The sequence below is a fragment of the Mustela putorius genome, unplaced genomic scaffold, assembly GCF_011764305.1.
Source record: "Mustela putorius furo isolate JIRA1106 unplaced genomic scaffold, ASM1176430v1.1 tig00003972_pilon_pilon_pilon, whole genome shotgun sequence".
NCBI classification, from domain to species: domain Eukaryota; kingdom Metazoa; phylum Chordata; class Mammalia; order Carnivora; family Mustelidae; genus Mustela; species Mustela putorius.
The window spans coordinates 25,043,088-25,063,628 of NW_025422115.1; the positions used below are offsets into that span (position 1 = coordinate 25,043,088).

Sequence of the window (20,541 nt, forward strand, 5' to 3'; positions counted from 1 at the left end):
GCAACACCCGCACCTAGAACTCCTCACTGGGACCCTCGAACACAGGGGCTGCCTGATTAACACGCATCACCCGTGATCCTGCTCCCGGGGGACCCCCATATCTAGGGCTGCTCTTTTTCTCCGCCTACCTCTACCTTCTACCAACACTCACCCCCACCCCACCCCAGCCACCCCAACTGTGTTTGGCCAACATGTCCCACACGGAGATGCCTCCTCACTGGCGGGGTCACTTTCCAACACAAGTACCGCAAGTTGCCCCTGAAAGTCCCTACAGCCTTGCAGGTCTTGGGCTGAGCCATTCCCTCCTGCAGGATGCGGGAACACCTGCTGGGTACTGGAGGGCATTGGTGCCTGTTCACCTGAACCCCAGACCAAAGAGGGGGCTTGCTTTGGGGAAAGCTGTTGTACCAGAAATCCTTCTCTGAAAACACTGAACTTGTGCTCAGGGCAGAGGACAGTGGCCGTCTACGGCTGCACTAACTAAGCTCTCCCAGGGCACTGCTAACTGCCCAGGTGACGGCTCCGAGAGCTGACACTCGAGGGCTGGGGGACCTGCACCACTAGCCAGCAGCGGAACCCGGCTCTCACGGGAGCCCCGCTGGCGGCCGTCACCACCGGAGCCCCCCACTGACCTTGGCTCAGGAGGACAGCAACATGCAGAACCACCTGTGGAGTCAAAGCAGACTTTCCCTCCCTCACAGGGCTCGTCCCCTCCAGCACCCCCCCCCACAGCTCTCTGGCCCTCGCAGAAGCCCCTCCCCCGACTCCCCCGCACAGGCTCACCCTGCCGACTCCAGCAACAGCAATGCTGACCCCCACCTGCCTCAACCGGCCTCCAGACACAGCAGTGCTAACACATGTCCCCACTGGGCCACCATCATGACTGGCTTCCAGGCCAGGGAGGGGCAAGTGGACCAGGGTCTCCAGTGGGCAGGGAGGCCCTGGGCAAAGCGCCTCACAAGCTGAGCCTCACCTCCTGCTTGCAAGAAGGCGGTGGGGAGCGCAGGAGATGCGCCCTGCCTAGCTTCGCTGTCCCACCCCCGCAGGCGGAAAACTCACGGGCACTTTTCTGGGTCCATCCTACGCTCCACCTCCTCCTGTGACCGGTCCCCTGGCCCGTCACCGGCCCTCACACAGGCAATGCCTCTTACCGCCCCCATCCCCCCGACTAGACCAAGGCATGTTCCTGAGAACACAGAGAGATCTGGATGTGGCAGGACCTTCCTACGGCTCTCCCTCCACTGACGGCTCTTCCAAAATACCCCAGTTCGTGATAAAAACTCTCCGTAAACCAAGAAAATAAGAGGAACTCCCTCAGCCTGATAAAGATGATCCACAAAGAACCGACAGCTCACATCCTACTAACTGGTGAGAAACTCAAAGCTCTTCCTCTAAGATGGGAAGCACCACAAGGAGGTCTCCTCCACACAGCACCGCGAGTCCTCGCCCGCCCAACACACAGGAGGAAATAAAGGGTACGGATCGGAGAGGAAAAAGCAAAACACTGCTTTGTTCACAGATCACAGGAGCACTGAGGTACAAAGGAAAAAAAAAAGACAGAAGAAGCTCCTGCATCTAAACCGCGGCGACAGCGAGGCTGCAGCACACACAAGGTCCTTCACAAACCCCCATCACGTCCTGACACTAACAACGAGCGGAGTCTGAAACGAAAATACAGTCACTTACCCCAGCACCCAAAAACCTAACAAAATACATATAAGATCTAGGGAAAGCCAAAAAACTTCTGATAAATCACAGAAGAACTAAATGAACGGAGACACATCCGATGTTCATGGATAGGAAGACGCGGAACTGGCAGGGCGGCCGTTCTTCCCAACTCCGTCCTCCGACGCCAACCCTGTCAGCTCCCAGCACGCTACCTCATGGATACTGACAAGGAGATTCTAAAGTTCACACGGAGGGGCACCCGGGTGGCTCCGTCAGTGAAGCATCTGCCTTCGGCTCAGGTCATGATCCTGGGGTCCTGGGATCGAGCCCTGCATGGGGCTCCCTGCTCACTGGGGAGCCTGCTTCTCCCTCTGCCTTTGCCCCCCACACCCGCTCATGTTCATTCTCTCTCTCTCTCTCTCAAATAAATAAAATCTTTTTAAAATAAATAATACAGTTCGCACGGAGAGGAGGCAAGAGACCCAGAGAACCCGGTCAGTGCAGGAGAACAGAGTTGGAGGGTGACCACCGACGTGGAGACTCTCCGCAAAGCCGCAGCCGTCACGTGTGTGTCCCGCAGAAGAGACCAGCAGAGCATGGGTGGGACAGCGCCCGGAACAGACCCCACAGAGGCCATCAACTCATGTTTGACAAAGCAGCAAAGGCAACACAACAGAGCGGAGACCAGCTCTTCCGCAATCAGTGCTGAGCCACGTGCGGACGTCCACCCGCAGAGAAACGAATCTAGACATGAACTCACACCCTTCAGGAAAATTCGCTCAACGTGGTCCCAGACATCAATGTAAAGTGCAAACTGTCAACTCATTCCTAAGTGATAACCCACGAGGAAATCCAAGTGACCTTGGGGATGGCCATGACCTTTCAGACACAGATCCAAGTCAGGATCCGTGAAGGAGAAAGCTGGCGAGCTGGGCCGCGTGAGAATTAGAAACGGCTGGTCTCTGAGACGCCGCCCCGAGAGCGAGAAGACGAGCCGCAGACTGGGAGAAAACGTTTGCCAGAGAAGCGTCTGATGAAGGACCGTCACCCAAAATGCAGAAAGGACTCTTAGCACCTCGCAACAAACACCCAGACAGCCCAGCTAGAAACTGGGCGGGAGACCGGACGGGCCCCTCCCCGCAGAGGACGGGCAGAGGCCGTCGAGCACCCAAACACAGGCTCCCCGTCCGGGTCGTCCGGGTCATCCGGGACACGCCCGCGCCAACAACAGCGAGACGCCCGCACCCACCACGCCGACGGCACCGCACGCCGGGCGGGACGCGGGGCAGCGGGCGCTCGGGCACGTGGCTGCCGGGAACGCCATGTGGCCCGGCGCCTCGGAAGGCCGCTTGGTGTTTTGCTGCGAAACTAACCACACTCTCACCGTCAGTGCAGCCGGCCTGTTTCTTGTTATTTACCCAAAGGAGCTGAAAACTCCCATCCACACAAAAAGCTGCACATGGATGTTTACGGCAGCTCTATTCGTAACTGCCCAAACTTGGAAGCCGCCCTTCAGTGAGGAGGGATAAGTACACTGCGGCGGGTCCAGAAAACGTTACGTTACGAATAGCGATAAAAAGGAATGGGCTCTCCAACAACGAAGACAGGACGGAACCACCGACGTTCATGAGCCGGTTAAAGGAGCCAATCTCAAAGGCCACACGCTGTGTGACGCCAACCGCATGACGTCCGGAAAAAGGCACAACTACGGACAGTGACAGGAGCAGCGGCTGCCGGGGGTGGGGAGGTGGGGAGGGACGAACATGGAGGGCACAGAAGACTTTAAGGGCAGTGAAAACACTCTGACACCTGCAATGGCGGATGTATGTTTTATGGATTTGCCCGAACCTCCAGAACGTACGCGCGGATAAAGCTGACGTAAACAGCCTGAGGGACGACGAGATGGCAAAGTGCCAGTTCTCGGGTCATAACAAATGTACCTTCTGCTGGGAGATGCTGACAGGGGGAGGCTACTCGTGGTGGGGACAGGGCACGTACGGGGAAATCTCTGTACTCCCCTCTTAATTTTGCCATGAACTTTAAACTGCTCTAAAAAAAAGTAAGTTCTTTACAAATCAACAGCTGCTTTTGCTGGTACCTGGAGATCCAGGGCAGCGCCCCAAACCGCCTCACAGTAGCCCGTGGGTAGCTCGCTGACCAGCAGAATCACCTCCCGTCTCCCTCCCACGCCTCTTCCCCTGCTGAGAGCCCACAAAGCCAGGAGTAAAGGAAGGGACGGGGCACCACACCCCCAACAGAGAGAGCAGAGACAAAGACAAGATCCCAGGAGGCAGGAAGAGGAAAGCAGACTCAAGAAAGAAGGGGGGGGGGTTCTTTCCAGTACCCCCAGGGGCTCACGGCAGGATATCCAAGCTCCAGGCACTAGAACTAATACCCACAAGATAATTTCCTAAAAAACAGAGAACGTTCCAGCATCCAGAAGTCCCCTGTCTAGTCCCACCTGAGCACCGTGAGACGAGAGGTCCCGGGGCGCTGCGGTGGCTCTCCATCCTTCCTTTGTACCGTGCTCACGCCAGCCGGGACCAGCAGACCCTCCATTAAAGGCTTCGACAAGACAGAGACCTGTGCATGCGACCGGCCCCATGCTTGGTGCGAGGCATCGGTGCCCCACCATCTGCCAAGAAGCAACCCAGGAAGAACAGGAAAGCGGGGCACCCAACGCAGGGGAGGACACCTGCAAACAAGCCACCCAGACACAAGAGAATGTTCGCGACAAGCCAAAATGAAATTCTGAAAGAGCAAAGACGCTGGAAATGGTTCAGAAGGGAGGGAAGTCCCCCTGGAATCAGAGCACACACTGCCCTCCTCCTGGAGGCCTGGACCTCTGACGCGGACCCAAGCTGGCAACGCCAAGCTGACGAGGAGAAGCTCTGCGGTGCCTCCTTCCTGGACACACGAGGCTGAGCCACAGGTGTCTGGGCTCCAGGGCGGGGGAACAAGAGCTCGCCACACACAGCCCTCCAGGAGTGACTGGACAGCACTCGGGCAGACCACAGCCCCAAGGACGACACTGGAGCAGGCCGCGCGGGCTCTGAGAGCTGCTACCTGGGCCCCCCGAGGCCACACCGCCAGCACCAGCGGATCACAGCACTGCACGGGCTCCACCACCCCAGCGTCCACCCTGCTGAGCCGGAGACCTTCACCCCGGGGAACAGCCTGACCCTCCTCCAGCCCCGCAGGCCACCTGCACCCTGCCGGCCACCTCTGCACAGCCACTGCTCTCCAGCCAGGGTGAGCCTCTTCCAGGAGAACTCTGCTTTGGGCGTGATCCCAGGACACAGACTCCTTGGGATGACAAAGTGCTTCGTGGCAGTCCGGCCACAGTGCACACCGCCCCACACAAAGCCTGGGGACAGCCGCCGGCCTCCCTGCCCTTCCCAAGAAAGGAGGCAGGAGTGCCACCAGCTCTCCTGTCCCCTGCCAGCCAGCGGCCCCCACCTGGACTTGCTGCCCCTACCAGGGCAAGTTCTTTCTCTCCCCCCCAAGGGAGGCATGGCTGGGCCACTTCAGCCCCTTCCCTCCCTCACCCAAGAGGCTGCAGGAACTTGGAGACACGGCCCTCCTGGACCCAGGGTCCTGCCACCCCAGGTCCTGTCCTCTTGGCCACCATCCCTGAGGCCAGACCAGATGCCTTGGATCCCACAGCACCTGGGACCAGCCTCCTTCTCTGCAGCCTACTGGCTGCACTGTCCTGCGGCCCTGGGGGCCCCTTGGCCCTGGCCCCCACTCTCTCCCTCTCTCAGCCTCCGGACCAGTTGCTGGCTCATCCGTAAGTACACACGGAGGAGCCACGAGCCATGGACAGTCGCCAAGCACCTAAGGGCGTAGCCACAGGAAAGGGGATGCCAGTGGCTCTGGATGACGAGTCTAAGGACAAGTGGTGGCCTGGAAACACCTAGGCACCTAGGTTAACCGGGCATATTAACGCCGACTTCATCTGTACTTTCACATTCCTGTCAAACCTGGTGCTAGAAACTTCAGATCTGCGTGCGGCCCGCACCACGTCCACATCTGTGCCTGAGCAGCGCAGATCCAAGATCTCCAATCGGGAAGAAACAAGTCCAGGAACAACAAAAGAAACGTCCTACGCTCCATTCACATGGCTCTACAGTCCCCGAAACAAGCATCCCCAAACTCTGTCTGAATACCCCAAGGTCACTTCCCCACCTCCCACAGAGGTCTGGCCTGCACCAGCCTCCAGCCTCTGGGGGCCACACCCAAAGGCAGCTCCGTCCTCACCTCCCTAACTGGCCTCCAACACACAACAGGGGAAGGCAGCTCCCTGACAACACTCCTAACCTGCATGGCCTGACAGCCGGCGGGCTCCCCTGCGGGCTCCCCTTGCCTCCTGCTCCTCCTCCAGGGGTCAGAAGGCCCCAGAACAGGGCTCTGGCCTGTTCTCTTTTCTCCAGGCTGCACCGCACCTCCTCCAAACCAGGTGACCACACTATCCTCAGGGTTTAAAATAACATCACTCTTTTTCGTTTCTCTTCTTTGTTTCTTAAAAATTTATTTATTGAAAGAAAGAGAAAGCAAGAAAGTGCAGTGCACGGGCACGTGGGTGGGGGAGGGTACAGGGAGAGAGCGACTCTGCAGAGGGCAGGGGCTCCACCTCACGACCCTAAGATCATGCCCTGAGCCAAGACCAAGAGTCCGCTGGACGCTTAACTGACTGTGCCCCCCAGGCGCCCCGTCCTTTGTAAAGTCAGCTCTACACCCAGCACGGGGCTTGAACTCCCTGCCTGGAGACCAAGAGTCCCATGCTCTAACAGCTGAGCCAGCTGGGTGCTCCTAAAATATCACCAGTCCTTTAGGGACCAGCCCCCACATCCCTGCCCTGAACCCATTTCTGAGGTTCAGACTCCCATCTCAAGTGTCCCCAACCCCGCTTGGATATTTGGTGGACAACGCACACGTCACATCCAGAACCGTGAACCCGCGTCTACAGACACAGCCTGTGCTCCGAATCTCTCCGGCGCGTGGCTGTGGGCGCAACAGCCCGCCCGCCTCTCCCGAGCAGACCACCGCCCCCGCAGGGGGAAGCCCCGGGCAGCGCGGGAGGGCCCGGCTCGTGAACCACGCAAGAGGGAGTGAGTCCACGTGCTGAGTCCATGCACCAGAATACCACACGGCACGGGATGGGAGAGTGGCTTAGAGCAGACGTCCCGAAAGACGACCCAAGCACGGAGCCTTTCCACAAACTTCAAGTCAGATCAGACACACATTCAGCCACACTCAGGAAGAGGCCACGGGCAGGAGGGAACAGAGAAGGGAACAGAAGGCACACGAGGGGGTCAGGTGGAGGAGGTGGGGGCTGGACGGTCACATGGGTGCCGGCAGGGTCCCAGCTGCTCTGTGGGTGGGGTTCACAGGTGCTTATGGAACTACTTAAATGACCACATGAAACAGCCCAGGCAGGGACCAAAGAGTGCGAGGGACTCAGTCCTGTGCATCCAAGATCCAGAAGCATAGCCTGTTCCCCATTAGTCGTCCACCTCAATTAATGGCCTTTCAGAGTCATGGCCTGTCTACCAGGTGGACAGACCACAAACGCCTCCAGAAGACTCCCTGACTCACGCCACAGGCAGCCCCGCCACGCCAGCACCACGCCACGCTGGGGCTGGCGGAGGAAGGCGGCACAAGCCAGGCTCCCCACCCTCGGGTGCTCCTGCGTCCTCGGCAAGAGGAGGCTGGAGACTGACAGCTGACCCCGCAGAAAGCCCCATTTGGACGGGCTCACGACCACCTGCCCCACCGCAGGACCACAGAGACAGGCCCCGGCGGGCCACACCCCAGTCCTGAGGACGCGCCTTGCTCTGCTGCGGGGGTCACAGAGGCCGGGGTCTGGAAGCAGGGCGGGAGCGCGGGCCTGGATGAGGAGCGCGAGTACCCAGAGAAGAACGTCCTGGCGGCGGGAAGAGCAGCTGCCCGGCGCGGCTGTGACCTGCGGAGCTGCTCAGTGAGCAAGCGGGCTGTCCTGCGGCCAGCGGCGAGGCCGTCCGAGGACTCCGTGCACAGGCAGCGTGACACTGTGGGGACACAGTGCCACAGCCTGGCCTTTGGGGCCACGAGCAGGACCAACAGCTGTCCGCCCAGATAGCCGCCCAGGCACAGGGGCATCCAAGGGGCCGAGACCACCCCCTCTCACGCCTGGAGCCCCCTTGGCCCCTGTTCTTGACGCTGCGCTGGACATCCACTGGTGACGACATCCCAGAGATGCCGGAAAAATCCTAAATAAAACACACACACTTACAAGAGCAAGCACTCGGGGCTCTGTCCCCCAGAACAAGCGCCTGTTAGGAATCACACTGGGTGTGGTGCATAAACAATGAATCTCGAAACACTGAAAACATAAAATAAAATGTAAAAAAAATAAATAAATAAAAACAAATGGGTTGATAAGAAAAAAAAAAATTACCATAACAGCTTCAGGTCTCTTTAAGAAAAATAAAATATTGCAGAGAAAGGTAAGTGTATCCATGCCCAGGCCGATCCCACCGGCCCAGAAGCAGCTACCTCCTCGGACTCGGAGGGCATCTCTGGCGACCCGCCACACGTGGACACACGCATACCCACAACACACGGATCCGAACAGCGCGCACCGTGTCACAGCCACGGACACGGACTTGCAACACACACCATCCCCAACCCCCTCTCGGTGCCCAGCACACCTCTGCCGTCAGGCCTGCCAACGCCAAGCCAGAGCGGGCTTCTGCAGGCCACAGCACAGTGTCACATGGCCATTCACGACCATGTCTCTGAGGGACTGAGACCGGCGGCCTCCTGAAGGCCAGGCCAGCAGCGTTCCCACTGGGGGGCACAACAGTCCTCTGGAGGTCGGCAGCCCGACTTGTTCCAAGACACTGCCAGCAGCCAACCAGGTCCCTGAGGAGGGTCAGCAACACACACAGAGGTGTGTCTGGACTGGGAAGCCCCCAACACTGGAGGGGGGCCAGCCTCTACCCTCGGTTCTAGGATCAAGACCCCAGAAGGTGCCCAGTGAGTGGTGTCCGAACCCCCCAGCATGAGAGGAAAGCCAGGGCTGGCCCCGAGCACCGGGCCTGCGCGGTTGGACGCCTGTCTGGACTGTGCAGGCTCTGGCGGCCCATCCAGAGGCTGTCTTTACCTGTCACTCTAGAGCTTTGGGGGACACTCCGAACAAAGTTCCTCAGCTGCTGAATACGTCACCAACCCTGACGGGCTACCTCATCAGTCCAAAGCAGCAGAGGAAACTCTGGAGGGTCCAGAACAGACCATAAGAGACAGAATGCCGGTTCTGAGTAACTACAGCGGGGCCGGGGGTGCCTAACGAGATTCCATTTCAGAAATGGAATTAGCCCCATCTCCTCCCCTTGCAAACCGATCTTCGTGGCTCACGAACAACCCCGTCAGAAAGTAATTCCTGAGGACAGGAACTGCCCAGCTCCAGCACAAATCTGACCCCGACTGGGTGCCCAGCTAAAGTCTGCACAGACAACTGACTGATCGGGCTCACCAAGCATCACTGGGGCCTTTGGGGCCACGAGCAGGACTGACAGCCGTCGTCCCAGACAGCTGCCCTGGCACAGGCCGCAGCAGCTCTGTGGTCAGGAGAGAGGGATGGGACCCTGAAGACCAGAGTACAGTCCTGACCATGCACACCTCTTTCAGCCATCAGGACTGCCCGAACCCTAGTACCCACAGCCTGTGCGAAGGAGAGCCGTGACAGCCGCCCGGTAGCACGAAGCACAAGTCCCTGGTGGTCCATGGAGTCCTGTAGCTGCTGGACACCCCGCACTCCTGTCCCCGGGGGTCTCCACGGCATGGGGGCGGCAGCTCTGGGCTGAGTCTGCCTCTTGCTGTGTGCTGGGGACACTCCCCTCTGTGGGCGACCTCATGACACGGCCCGGTCCATGTGCGCAGGGCCTTGAGGAGGCGCAGGGCAGGAGATGCGGCGGGAAGTGCACAGGTGACCCGGGGCTCCCGTGCCTCTCGGGGAAAGGGCTTAGGGGTCCTGGCGAAACCGTTTACCTCCACAGGTCTCGGTGTCCTCATCGGGACCACCTGGCTCTGGAACCCTCAGACGCACGAGTCTGTCCATCGGCGCACAGCAGGGAGCCTGGGGCCGCACACGCAGCGGCGAGACCGCCTGAGCCGACAACTGAGGCAGCAGGTCGGACGACAGGATGCCCGTCCCAAGCCACCTCCACACATGAAAAGGCCAAGCGGGAGATATTTGCTGCTTTACTGACACATGCCCGTTCTTTATAAAAAGCTCTTGAAACCACAACTGCCCTGTGTCCACTTCCCCGGGGGGCTGGCAGCACTCAGGGTGGCCCCTTCTTCCCGAGCTTCTGCCCCGCCACCACCTCTGGCTGCGGGCGGCCGCTCCCTGCCCCGCGCCTCTCCCCTCTCCCCGCCTCCTCCGAAGTCGCCCCGAGAGGCAGCCTTACTGCACCGCTCCGCAGAGACTCCCTTGGCGGCCTCCCCCGCGTGGCCAAGACCTCCACCATATGCCATGTGACTCCCAAATTCGGGCCTCTGGCAGCCCTCCCTGCCCCCCTGCATCCCTCAGACACGGCTTCGCAAACCTCACGTCCCACACAGGAACGTGGTGCCCCCGCCCGCTTGCCTCTCACCGCGGCACCCCACCTTGGTCACCCCGGGACGCCCCGGATCTCTCAGCTCCCCACCTCCACACCGTGCCGCCCACCCTGCCCCGACCACCTGTCCCGGTGTGCCGTGGGCCACAGACACAAAAGTGATCGCGAAACACAGTTCAGACTCTAGTGGCGGCGGCCGGCCTAAAAGCCCCAGCGGCTCCGCACCACAGCTGAGAGAAAGTCCGCCACGGCACACCAGGGTCCCGCGGCTCTGTGACCGGGATCACCCCCATCCCAGGGCCCCTGCAGTCTGCCGGCCGGGCGCACACGTCCCCTTCTTGCTTGCAGGCGTCCGGGTCTCGGTGCCAGCGCCCACGGCTCGGGAGGGCGTCCCGGCGCAGCCAGCCGCAGCCTCGCCCACTCGGGCCCCGGTGCCGCGCGTCCCTCCGTCGCACTCTCTGTGACGACAGCACGTGCTCACACTTTGCGTGCTGACTGCCTGCCCCCGCCTGACTCAAGCACCCCAAGAGCAGGGGCTCTGTTGGCCTCGGGCCCCCCCGGGCTGGAGCCCAGCACCCCACCCAGCTTGCTGACTGGCTCGGCGGCATCCTGGAGCGAACAGGCCACGGTCTCCATCAACATCCGTGGGGAAAGGTTTAAGCTCACTTAGTCGAAGAAATAGATACCACCTTCCAAGGAAACTTCAGAATCAAATCAGTTTCTAAAAAATCCTATTTTGGCCGCGGATCTAAAAACCATGGTTTTAAAAGCGTCCGTGGTTGAGCCCTCAAGAAGGCAATTTGTATCAAAGACCTGAAATACTCAACCCCCCAGACGCACGCAGAGCTGCGCACAAAGACACTCACCTGAGGGTCATTTACAACAGACAAGGGGACGCAAGTCCCAGCAGCCCAGCGCAGGAGCCTGCGGGGAAGCCTCGGCCTGCCATGACAGGGAGCGGGCGAAGAGGGGCGCTTCAAAGACCACCAGGGGCAGGGCACTCGCCGCACAGACAGGCCCCGAGGATCTGAGTTCGTGCGAGTCGGAAGTCCCTCCGCAGCAAACGCAGGCCGGCAGGACGTGGCCCGGAGCAACGAGAGATTACGAGTGACTTGATTCCCTTCTTCGTGGTTTTATTTTCTTCTCAAACTTCCCATAATGAATAAAACTAACTTTAAACCAGAAGAAAAAGGGTGGAAAAAGAAGCCACTTTCAAGTGACTAATACTTTTCTAACACTTTGTAGCTCCACTAAAACATCAGTGCAGAGCGCCTTCCTCTGCTCTCCCCCGACGTGGGGCCGCCGCCCCGGCGAGGCTCGGAGCTCCTACAGGATGAAACTCGGAGCCCAGCTGGCCGGCCCGTTACCTGCTGTGTTCACTAACCCGAAGCCTGTGTCTACGTCAATCCGATGCGGATGGTATTAAAAACCGCCCAGACAAAGCTCCTGGGTGAAAGGCGTGACAATTCCTCGGGAAGCTGTCCTCGCAGGCCGGCCCCACGCACCTCCGCACAGAGCTTAAGAGCGGAAAAGCTGCCTTCCCTCCCCTTTCAGCCCTAATGGTAACACAAGACCGTCCACACGGTATGGCCACGCCACACCCCAGTACCTCGCTCCCTCCCCGAAGCTCTGGGTCCCATCGGCTGACCCCACAAGGCCTTTCTGTGCTCTGTGGAGTGTCCAGGCCAACACCTGCCACTCTGTCCACAGGACACAGGCCTGGCAGGCCACGCACAGCACAGAGGAGGAGGCCTTCGCTGTCCTGGCCCCTCGTGTCCCGCTCTGAACTCAACGTCCACTCAGACCACTCGCCACCGAAACGAGTCCCCGCAGAGCTACAGAACCTTCCTACCACTCCGCTCCTCAGTTCTTAAATCTGACATCCAATTCAACACGGTCATAAAGAATGGTTTAAGGATCTCCCCAACCTCTGGAGCTGAAAAACGTTTCGAAATATGCCCTCTAGGATGCGAGTTCCCCACCGTCAGGGAGGACGTCCCTGCTACCGGATCTCGTCCTCCTCATGAGATGAGTAGTCACCGGAGTGCTCCCATCCCTCCTCCTGCCCCCTCCCCACGGCCACAGGGACAGATGGACTGACAGACGCATGGAGGTCCCACTAGACTCCAACTTCCAGGTCGAAGAAGGAAAGCCCAACTCCACTTCGAAGGCCAGTGGAGGGGCAGAGGGGCTCTGAGGCTCCAGGCCCCGTGCACCCCTGGCTCGCACACCCGCACTGGGAGGGGCTCCATCCACGCACACACAGGGGTGCCACCGGACAGGCTGCCACAGAGGACAGCCAGACAAGGAATGGGTGTCCGCGCACTTTTCAAATTGAAGGAGGGGCATAAACTGGATAATCTTTGTATCTCTTTGTGTTCTGCAGGTTGTAGCCCCTCAGCACAGATGGGAAGGCTATGTAGGAATCACAAATTGTCATCACAGGTGTCCACGGCCAGACCACAGACGCACAAAGTTCCCAGGGCGCAAACACAAGTCCACAGAACCTGACCGAGTACGCTGGGTGTCACAAAGCACTGACTGCGGGCGGACAGCACCGAAGCCCCGTGTCTGTGGCTCACCAAGCCCCCTACCCAACAGCAGCCTCAGGCCCAGCGGGAAACTACGGTCCCTCCCCCGGCGGTGCACAGCAGCCAGGGCAGGGGCTCCTGCTGCAAAGCGTCCCTCTCTCCTCCGCTGCTCTTACTACACAGGCCTGATGGAGTAAGAAGTCTCGGGGGTGAGAGCCCTCAGTGGCCACTCTTTCCCGGAACAACCAAGAAACCTCACTGTCAACAGGAGAAGGGAAAGTGCTTTTCAGAACTTCACAAATTCCCTACACCTGAGGCAAGTTTCTCCACAGTCCGTTTCCATCTCTGCTGCAGGATTTTCAAAAACGGTTGCTAATTACGTCTCGATCAACTCACAGACGACTAGCTATTTATAAAGAAGCTTTCTTCAAACTTTCATCATTTAAGAGGAGGAAAGCTCACGTTTATATGCCGAACCGGGCTTTGGAAGCATCCAAGGAACAACCTTTGTCTGGATTTCAAGGAAACAGACACGTGTGTGCCCCTGCTCTGTCCCACCGCGCTGCTTCCCTTCTAGGGCAGGGTCTGAACCGGGTCAGTCCTGTGCTGCCCAGCTCTGAGCACGGCACAACTAGAGCCGGGCACTCAACCACCATGGCCCAGAGGCAACAGAACAGTCCGGGGGCCGGGCCCTCTGCCCCCGGGGTTCACAATCATCCACCACCCAGGAAGCAAACACACCACGTTCCTAACAACTCCCTACGTGGCCCTAGCAAGCACGGACCTACCTCTCACGTGGCAAACATGGAAAGTCCTCGACTTTTCAAACTCCAGCAATTCTGCTATAAGCACACAGCGCGCGCTGCGCCCAAGTACAGTCACAGCAAGACAGGACGGACACCCCGGGAGGGTAAGGGACCCCTTTCCTGGTTACTGCCGACAGATGAGCTCCAAAAGACACCCACATGTGCCTGAAACACCATGCCACCACCAGCCACCACGACAGCTCTGTCCACCCTTACGACGATGGGGACAGTCCTGGGCAAAGCCCAGAGAGAGGGCGAGGAAGGACGGCCGGTCCCCCGAGCCCGCAGGGCCGGAGCAAACACTCGGGGAAGCTACCTCTGCCCCACGCCAAGCGGAGCGGCCCAGGGCTGGCTGGGTACAGCTCCCCAAGAGCCATTTTTCTTTTTTCTTTACAATTGTCACTGTTACCCAGGTATGTAAGAAGGAAAACTCTAAGGCCTTTGGCCTACGTTGCCCCACAGCTGCGGAACATGTCTCCAGGATCTGTGACCCTCCTGTGACCACCTCGGCAACTTTCTCACTCACATAACCAGGGTCAGCCACGGCACCAGACGCCCTGGTGACCGAGAGTGTGTCTAAGGCCGGGACGGTTCTGGTGAGAGTAAAGCTGTCCTCACACTTCACGACATCTACAGCAACATGATGCTCAAAGCCCAGAGAAAAAGTCCCGTAACTGGGACAGCGCACGCGCCGTGAACACGATGTGACAGCCAGGTGTCCCATCCATCCCCGTCAGATCCGCTTCACGAACCCGTCAGCCCGGCTTTCTAGCTGGACCACCGAGGCTCCAAAGAAAGAAGGCCGCAGTGCCGTCAAGCAACAAAATCTAAACATTCAAACATCCCTCATGCCACAGCGCTGGCCGGCAAGAGTGGCCCGGACCTTCAGCGCTGGGCTCTCCACCTTCCACCGTCTGGCTCCGGGTCAGCCCTCCTAGAACCCTGCCCGGCCCAAACAGCACAGTTGGCCACCACTGGCTCCTCCCCTCCCTACCAACAGACACCTGCCCTCGTCGTGGGTGGGAACCAACGCCCTGGCCACCTGTCCTTCCAAGCAGGCAGAGGAGCACCGAGAGTGTTCATCTGAAGTGAGAGGCAAGCCCACAGGCCCAGGCCAAGGCATCGACGGTGAGGAAACGGTGCTCTGTCCTAGGAGGAGAACCAACCCTCCAGCCAAAGCTCAGAGGGACACGAGAGCGTTCTCTGCAGAAGCAGGACAACCGGACGTCCGCTGCAGAAGATGTTCGCGTGCCAGGCCAAGAGAGCACCCACAGGAAGGAGCATCCGTAACGTAGCATCCATCTGAAAAGATCTCTGAAAACCATTTATGCACATGCTCATTTTGGTGTCATGTCACTTTTTTTCTTCGTTCAACGATAATCATAATATTACTTCGATGTTATGACTTCTGAGCTGTATGAAACTAGTGCTTTCCAGAGTTCTTGGGACAACTGCCTTTGCAGCAAAAATCTCTTCTCCATTCCTGCCATTACCACAGTGGATAAAATTTAGACTCTGGTACCTTCAAATGACCAAATTAATGACAGCAACATCATCGCTTCTTCACAAAACTGTCCTGATGAAGAATATCAAGATGGAAGTTGCTAAAACCAAAGTCCACACGGGCTCATCGTGTGCCGTGAGAGCGGAGAAGGCAGGCCCAGGGCTGACATCAAGTCAGGCCCCGGTGAGACCTCAGTCCCACCTGCCCCCACCTGGAGCTGCGACCTGCAGGGAGGGGAGGCACGGAGGGGCAAGCCTCTTCCACACACACTCCACCCGCCAGCAGTCCGTGAGCCCAGTGGACACCTCGGGGCGGCCCGCGCCGCCCTGCTTGCCCCTAAGCCCTTCCCAAGTGTTTGTGTCTCTGGGTTGTAACGAGAACAAGCTATTGGCCAAGGGCAGTTACTTCTGTAAGCCACTCACCTGCTCGCTCTTCGTGTTTCCGATGAAAGATTTCAATGAGGAGGAAACGTGACGTAGAAAAACCTAGTATTTCCTGACCAAGCATATAACTAGAGTATTGTGCTCTGTCCCTTCGGTTTTCAGAATTATACTACCTAAAAAAGAACTTTGTCTCGGGGTCAAACTTTTTACTTTTTCTTTTTGCTTCTGCTGTTATAAAAATGAGGTGCGGTAACTGATCAGAGTTCCCATCAGTGGAGATCGGGGGGTGGGGGCCACGAAGACATGGATACAAATCTTTTCCGTTCTAGAGGACATCCGTCACCCCAGTGTCCACATGGGCTGCTCTCCGCTCTTAAGTACGGGGGACTTAACACAAACACTCGTGACAACTCCTGCAAAGAGTCGGTAGGTTTACAGTTTTTTCAAGGAGTTGTCTGCTGGTCACACAAAGACATCTCTAACGGTGACATGAGAACAGAAGACGAAAATGAGTCCAGGGTCACCCACGACAAAGATGGCAGAGATGCCCCTTTCCAACCACAGCTTCCTCCCCCACCCCTGGCAGAAATAAGAAGGGGGCTTCACCCACTCAAAGGCTCAGACCCAGGGGATCCAGCCAACCCCAACCCGCCACCCCTGCAGGCATCGCACAGGCCCTGGGAAGTCGGGCCAAGCCAGGCCAGGCGCCCACCTCTCCAGCTACTGAGGAGCTCACACCAGTTTTAAATAACAAAGCAAAAGTACAGCACAGAAACGGTCTTTCCTCTGAGTAAGGCAAGTGCAGAACCGTGCGGGACCACCCGAAAGGCGTTTTTACAGATAAAGAGTATCTTGACATTTTCCATCATACACTACAACCACGAATTCCCTTTCCCTAAGGTTACTACAGATGAGCCATATTCTCCACTGAACGAACGAGATACACATAAGGAGCGAAACAGAACCTTCAAAAAAACACCATGACAACCTAAAAAACAAAACAAATGCATCCTAAGGGGCATCTCAGCACCTGGCCGGCAACTTGTCTGACGACCCCTTTCTCCCTCAGAGCGCGGCAACCCCCACAAGCACCCGCAGAAGGCAGGCTGGGCTCCGGCTTTCCCCGCCCCCGCCCCCATCAGAACCTCCGGGGCCAGCGCTGCCACCCGGCTGGGCCTCACACGCCCTGACAAGGAGACCTCTCCTTCCAAAGACACGGGCATTCGGTCGAGGTGACCGGCGGCTCTGCTCCGGGCATCCCTGGGGCCATGGGCAGCGCTGTTCCCAAGCCCCAGCCCCCCGTTCAGATCAGCAGATCGCTAGCCCGCGAGGGAGGAGCGCTCGGAAACTCCGCGGTGGCAGTGCCGGCAGCGGAGGCGGGAGGGAGAAAGAGGACTCGGGGCGCCCCGGCTTGCCGAAGCGTCTCTCTGTTTGGGAATCCCCAAACAAAGCAGCATGACCTGGGATGCTGTGGGGGGCCGTGGGCCTGAAGAACCCTAACCAACCATCCAGCTGACACGGGAGACCGAGAGCATGCCCGGGCTGTGACCACACGGCTGCACGCCACCAGGCCCCACCGGTACCCCCGAGAGGTCCGCCGATTTCCCTGGAGGACACAAAGCCCAGCAGCCGGGCACCCACCCTTTCACCCAACACTGTACTGCGGCCCACAGGGGCGGCAGGAAGCGGGTGGCACAGTGCGGAGGCAAGGACAGGGACCAGGAAGGGTGTGTGCCCCAGGATCCCTCCAGGGCTCACCTGGGATCTCTGCCATCCTGCTGTGAGCAGGGAAGCGGAAGCTTTCCACGCCGACCTGCCCGGCCACAAGGAGTGTCACTACTCCGCCTGACCTCACCAGGGGGGCGGGGAGGGGGAGGCGGGGTGCCCAGCCCTCCATCACAGCCCAAGGTATCAGAGGAGCGGCAAAGTTCAGTGAGGACACGGGCCATGACACCACTGGCCCCAAAAACCAGGAGGCGGAGCACCAGACAGAGAGAAGCATGGACGCGGGCTATACAACCCAGCAAGCTGTGCCCCTGGAGGCCGGCCGCCGGGGCTCTCCGCCGCGGGGGGAGGGGGGAGGGGGAGGGGGAGGGGGAGGGGGAGGGGGAAGGGGGAGGGGAGGAGAAAGGAGAGGAGAGGAGGAGAGAGGAGAGGAGCAGAGGGGAGAAGGGAGGGGAGGGGCGGGCAGGGGCACAAATGGCCAGGAAAGGAGCTGCTGCACTGGGGGAGCCCAGAAACTTTGCAGTGCGAGAGCGAGCTGAAGGCCAGCGCTGCCCGAGGACAGGGGCCCCCGCGGCCACGGCCCCCCCACGGGCGCACGCGCACTCACACTCACACTCGCACACACTCTCGCGCACCCGGCCGGGGAGCGCCCCGGCTCCCTCGCGGCAGGCCCGCGGAGACCCGTGACCTCAGCGCCCTGCCAGCCCCACAACTTCCTGGACGCCCGGCGGGGGCGGCCAGGCCCGCCCGACGCGGCCACTCACCTGGGGGCAGCTGGAAGTTCTGGATGTTGGTCGGGTTCTGAGGCGGCTGCGGCAGGCGGGGGGCGAGGACCGTGGGCGTCAGCGTGGCCCGGATCCCGCCGCTGGTGGCCGACGGCGTCCTGGGCAGGCTCTGGGGCCCCGCGCTGGCCGAGCCCTTGGGCAGCCCGGTGGGGGTGCCGGGGGCCGGCGGCGGCGGCGGCGGCGGGAGTCCAGCGGCGGCGGCGGCGGGCAGCGCCCCTTGCATAGTTGGCCCGAGGATCATGCCGGCCCCCGCGCCGGCCGGGCAGCTGGCCGCCAGGGCCTGCGGCGGCGCGGGCGCCGGCTGCACCGCCGTCTTGGGCGAGTCGGCCTTGGCCACCTGCGCGGGCGCGGCGGCGGCGGCGGCGGCGGGCCCGGGCTGACTGTTGGCGGCGGGCGGCGGGGCGGGCGCGGGCGCGGGGGCCGGGGCGGGCGCGGGGGCCGGGGCCGGGGCGGGCGCGGGGGCCGGGGCGGGCGCGAGGGCGGGCGCGGGCGCGGCGCTGCCCCCGTTCTGCGCGGCCGCCGGGGCTCCGGCCGGGGGGCCGGGCGGCCGGGCCAGGCTGGCGGCGGCGGGCGGCGGCGGCGGCGGCGGCGGGGCGGCGGCGGCGGCGGCGGGGGCCGCGGGGGGCGCGGCGGGCGCGGGGGGCGCGGGCGGCGAGGGGGCGCGGGGCGCGGGCGCGGCGGGGGCGCCGAGGAAGGGCGGCGTCTGGATGACAGTGGCGGCGGCGGCGGCGGGCTTGGGCGGCGGCGCGGGGGGCGCGGGCCCGTTGTGCAGCAGGCTGACAGCAGGTGCGGCGGCGGCGCGGAGCGAGGTCCCCAGCGCGGCGCTCCCATTCAAAGTTTGCGCGGCGCCGGGGCCGCCGGGCGGGCCGTTGCGGGCGGCGGGCTGGGCGGCGGGCGCGGCCGCGGCCCCCGGCGCGCAGGCCCCGGTCCCGGGCCCGGCCCCCGCGCCCGCGCCGGCCTCGAGTGCGCTCAGCTTCGCGGCGGGCCCTGCGGGGACACACGGGGCGGCGCGGTGAGGACGCGGGCCCGGCCGGCGCCCGCCCGCGCTCAGGCCGCGCCGCGCTCTACCTGCGGGGGGCGGCTCCGGCGCCGCTGCGGGCGCGCCCTCGGCCGGCACGGCCGCTCCGGCTCCGACATGGTTCCCGAGCGCGCCGGCGGCCGCGGCCCGCGCCTCGGGCGCGCGGGGCGCGAGGTGGTGGTGGTGGGCCGCGCTGGCCGCCAGCTGCGACTCGAGCGAGCCCACCAGGTCGCTCACCACTTTCTCGTCCACCTCGCTGTTGAAGAAGACCTCGTCCAGCAGATCCGAGCCCGCCGCCATCTTTCCTCCTCGGCCCGCCGCCGCCGCCGCTCGCCGGCGCTGGGCGGGGAGGAGGCTCCGCGCGGGCGGGCGGGCGGGCGGGCGAGCGGGCGGGCGGGCGCGGGCGGGGGGCGGCGCGCGCCGGCGGGGGGGCGGGGGGGGGGCGGGGGCGGGCGGGCGGGGGGGGGGGGGGGGGGGGGGGGGGGGGGGGGGGTGGGGGGGGAGGGCGGTGGCGGGCCGCTGCGCAGGCGCGGCGGCGCGCCCGCCCCCGCCCGCCGCCCGGCGCGCCGCCATTGGCCGCGGCGCCCCCCGCCCGGCCGCCCGGTGCCTCCCCATTGGCCGCGGCGCGCGCTTAAAAGGTGCGGCCAATGGCTGCGAGCGGCAGAGGCCGGGGCGCGGGCGGGCGGCCGGGGCGCGGCGGGGGAGCGGGCGGCCGGGAGCCGGCGGGCCGCGGGGGTGCGGGCGGGCCCGGGCTGCGGGCGGGAGGCCGACAGGGCCGCGGCGGGCGGGGTCGCGGCCCGTGCCCGCTGGGGGCCGCGGCGGCGACTCTCTCTTTGTCTGCGCTCGCTCCAAAATGGCTGCGGCCGGGGCGAACGGGAGCGCCGGGCGGGCGAGGGAGGGAGGCCGTGCTCCCGAGGCCCATCCGTGCCGCCGCCGCCATCGCCGGGCCGCGGCCGGGGCAGGGGCAGCGAGGGCGGCGGCCGGGGCAGGGGCAGCGGGCGCGGCGTCGGCGCCGCGGTTGCGGGCGGGCCGGGCCTCGCGGCGTCGGTGCGCGGCTGCCGGGCGAGGCGGTGCGCCCCGCGCGGCCCGGTTCCCGCACCCTGCGGCGGCCCGGGCGTCCCGGGAGCCGGTCGGGCGGCACGGCCCCCGCCCCCCGTGCCCCTGAGTCAGCGCCGGCGGCGCGCTTAGTCCGGAGTCGGGAGCGGCCCGGGGCGCACGGGCTCTTCCGGTTTCCTCTCCTCCCTTTGACCGAGTGCGGGGCCCGGCGCTCTGTGCGCCCGCGCCGCCGCCGCGGGACGGGCTCAGGTACTGTCCTCTGCGGGCGGGGGCCGCGAGTCTGCTCGGGACCCAGAGACGGTGCCCCGGGACGCGCCGAGGGGCTGCCCGGTCCCCCTCTCCGGGGACAGCCGCGGCCTCGCGGCAGCGGGCGCCGACCCCGCAGCGGACGCGGGCCCCACACACCAGGCCGGGGCTCCGGAGCAGCGGGGCGCGAGCGGGCGGGGGCTGGGACCCGCGGAA

General features: G+C 62.5%; 1 protein-coding gene across 1 annotated transcript in view; it reads right to left on the reverse strand.

Annotated features, from left to right (window-relative positions):
- The window catches only part of TAF4 (TATA-box binding protein associated factor 4), a 65,004-nt gene extending 45,611 nt beyond the window's left edge, over positions 1-19,393 (reverse strand). Inside the window, exon 1 of the mRNA XM_045070861.1 lies at positions 17,985-19,393. Coding sequence (XP_044926796.1) covers positions 17,985-19,323 — 1,339 coding nt within the window. The 5' untranslated portion in view covers positions 19,324-19,393. The remainder of the gene's footprint in view (positions 1-17,984) is intronic.
- Between the last annotated feature and the right edge of the window lie 1,148 nt (positions 19,394-20,541).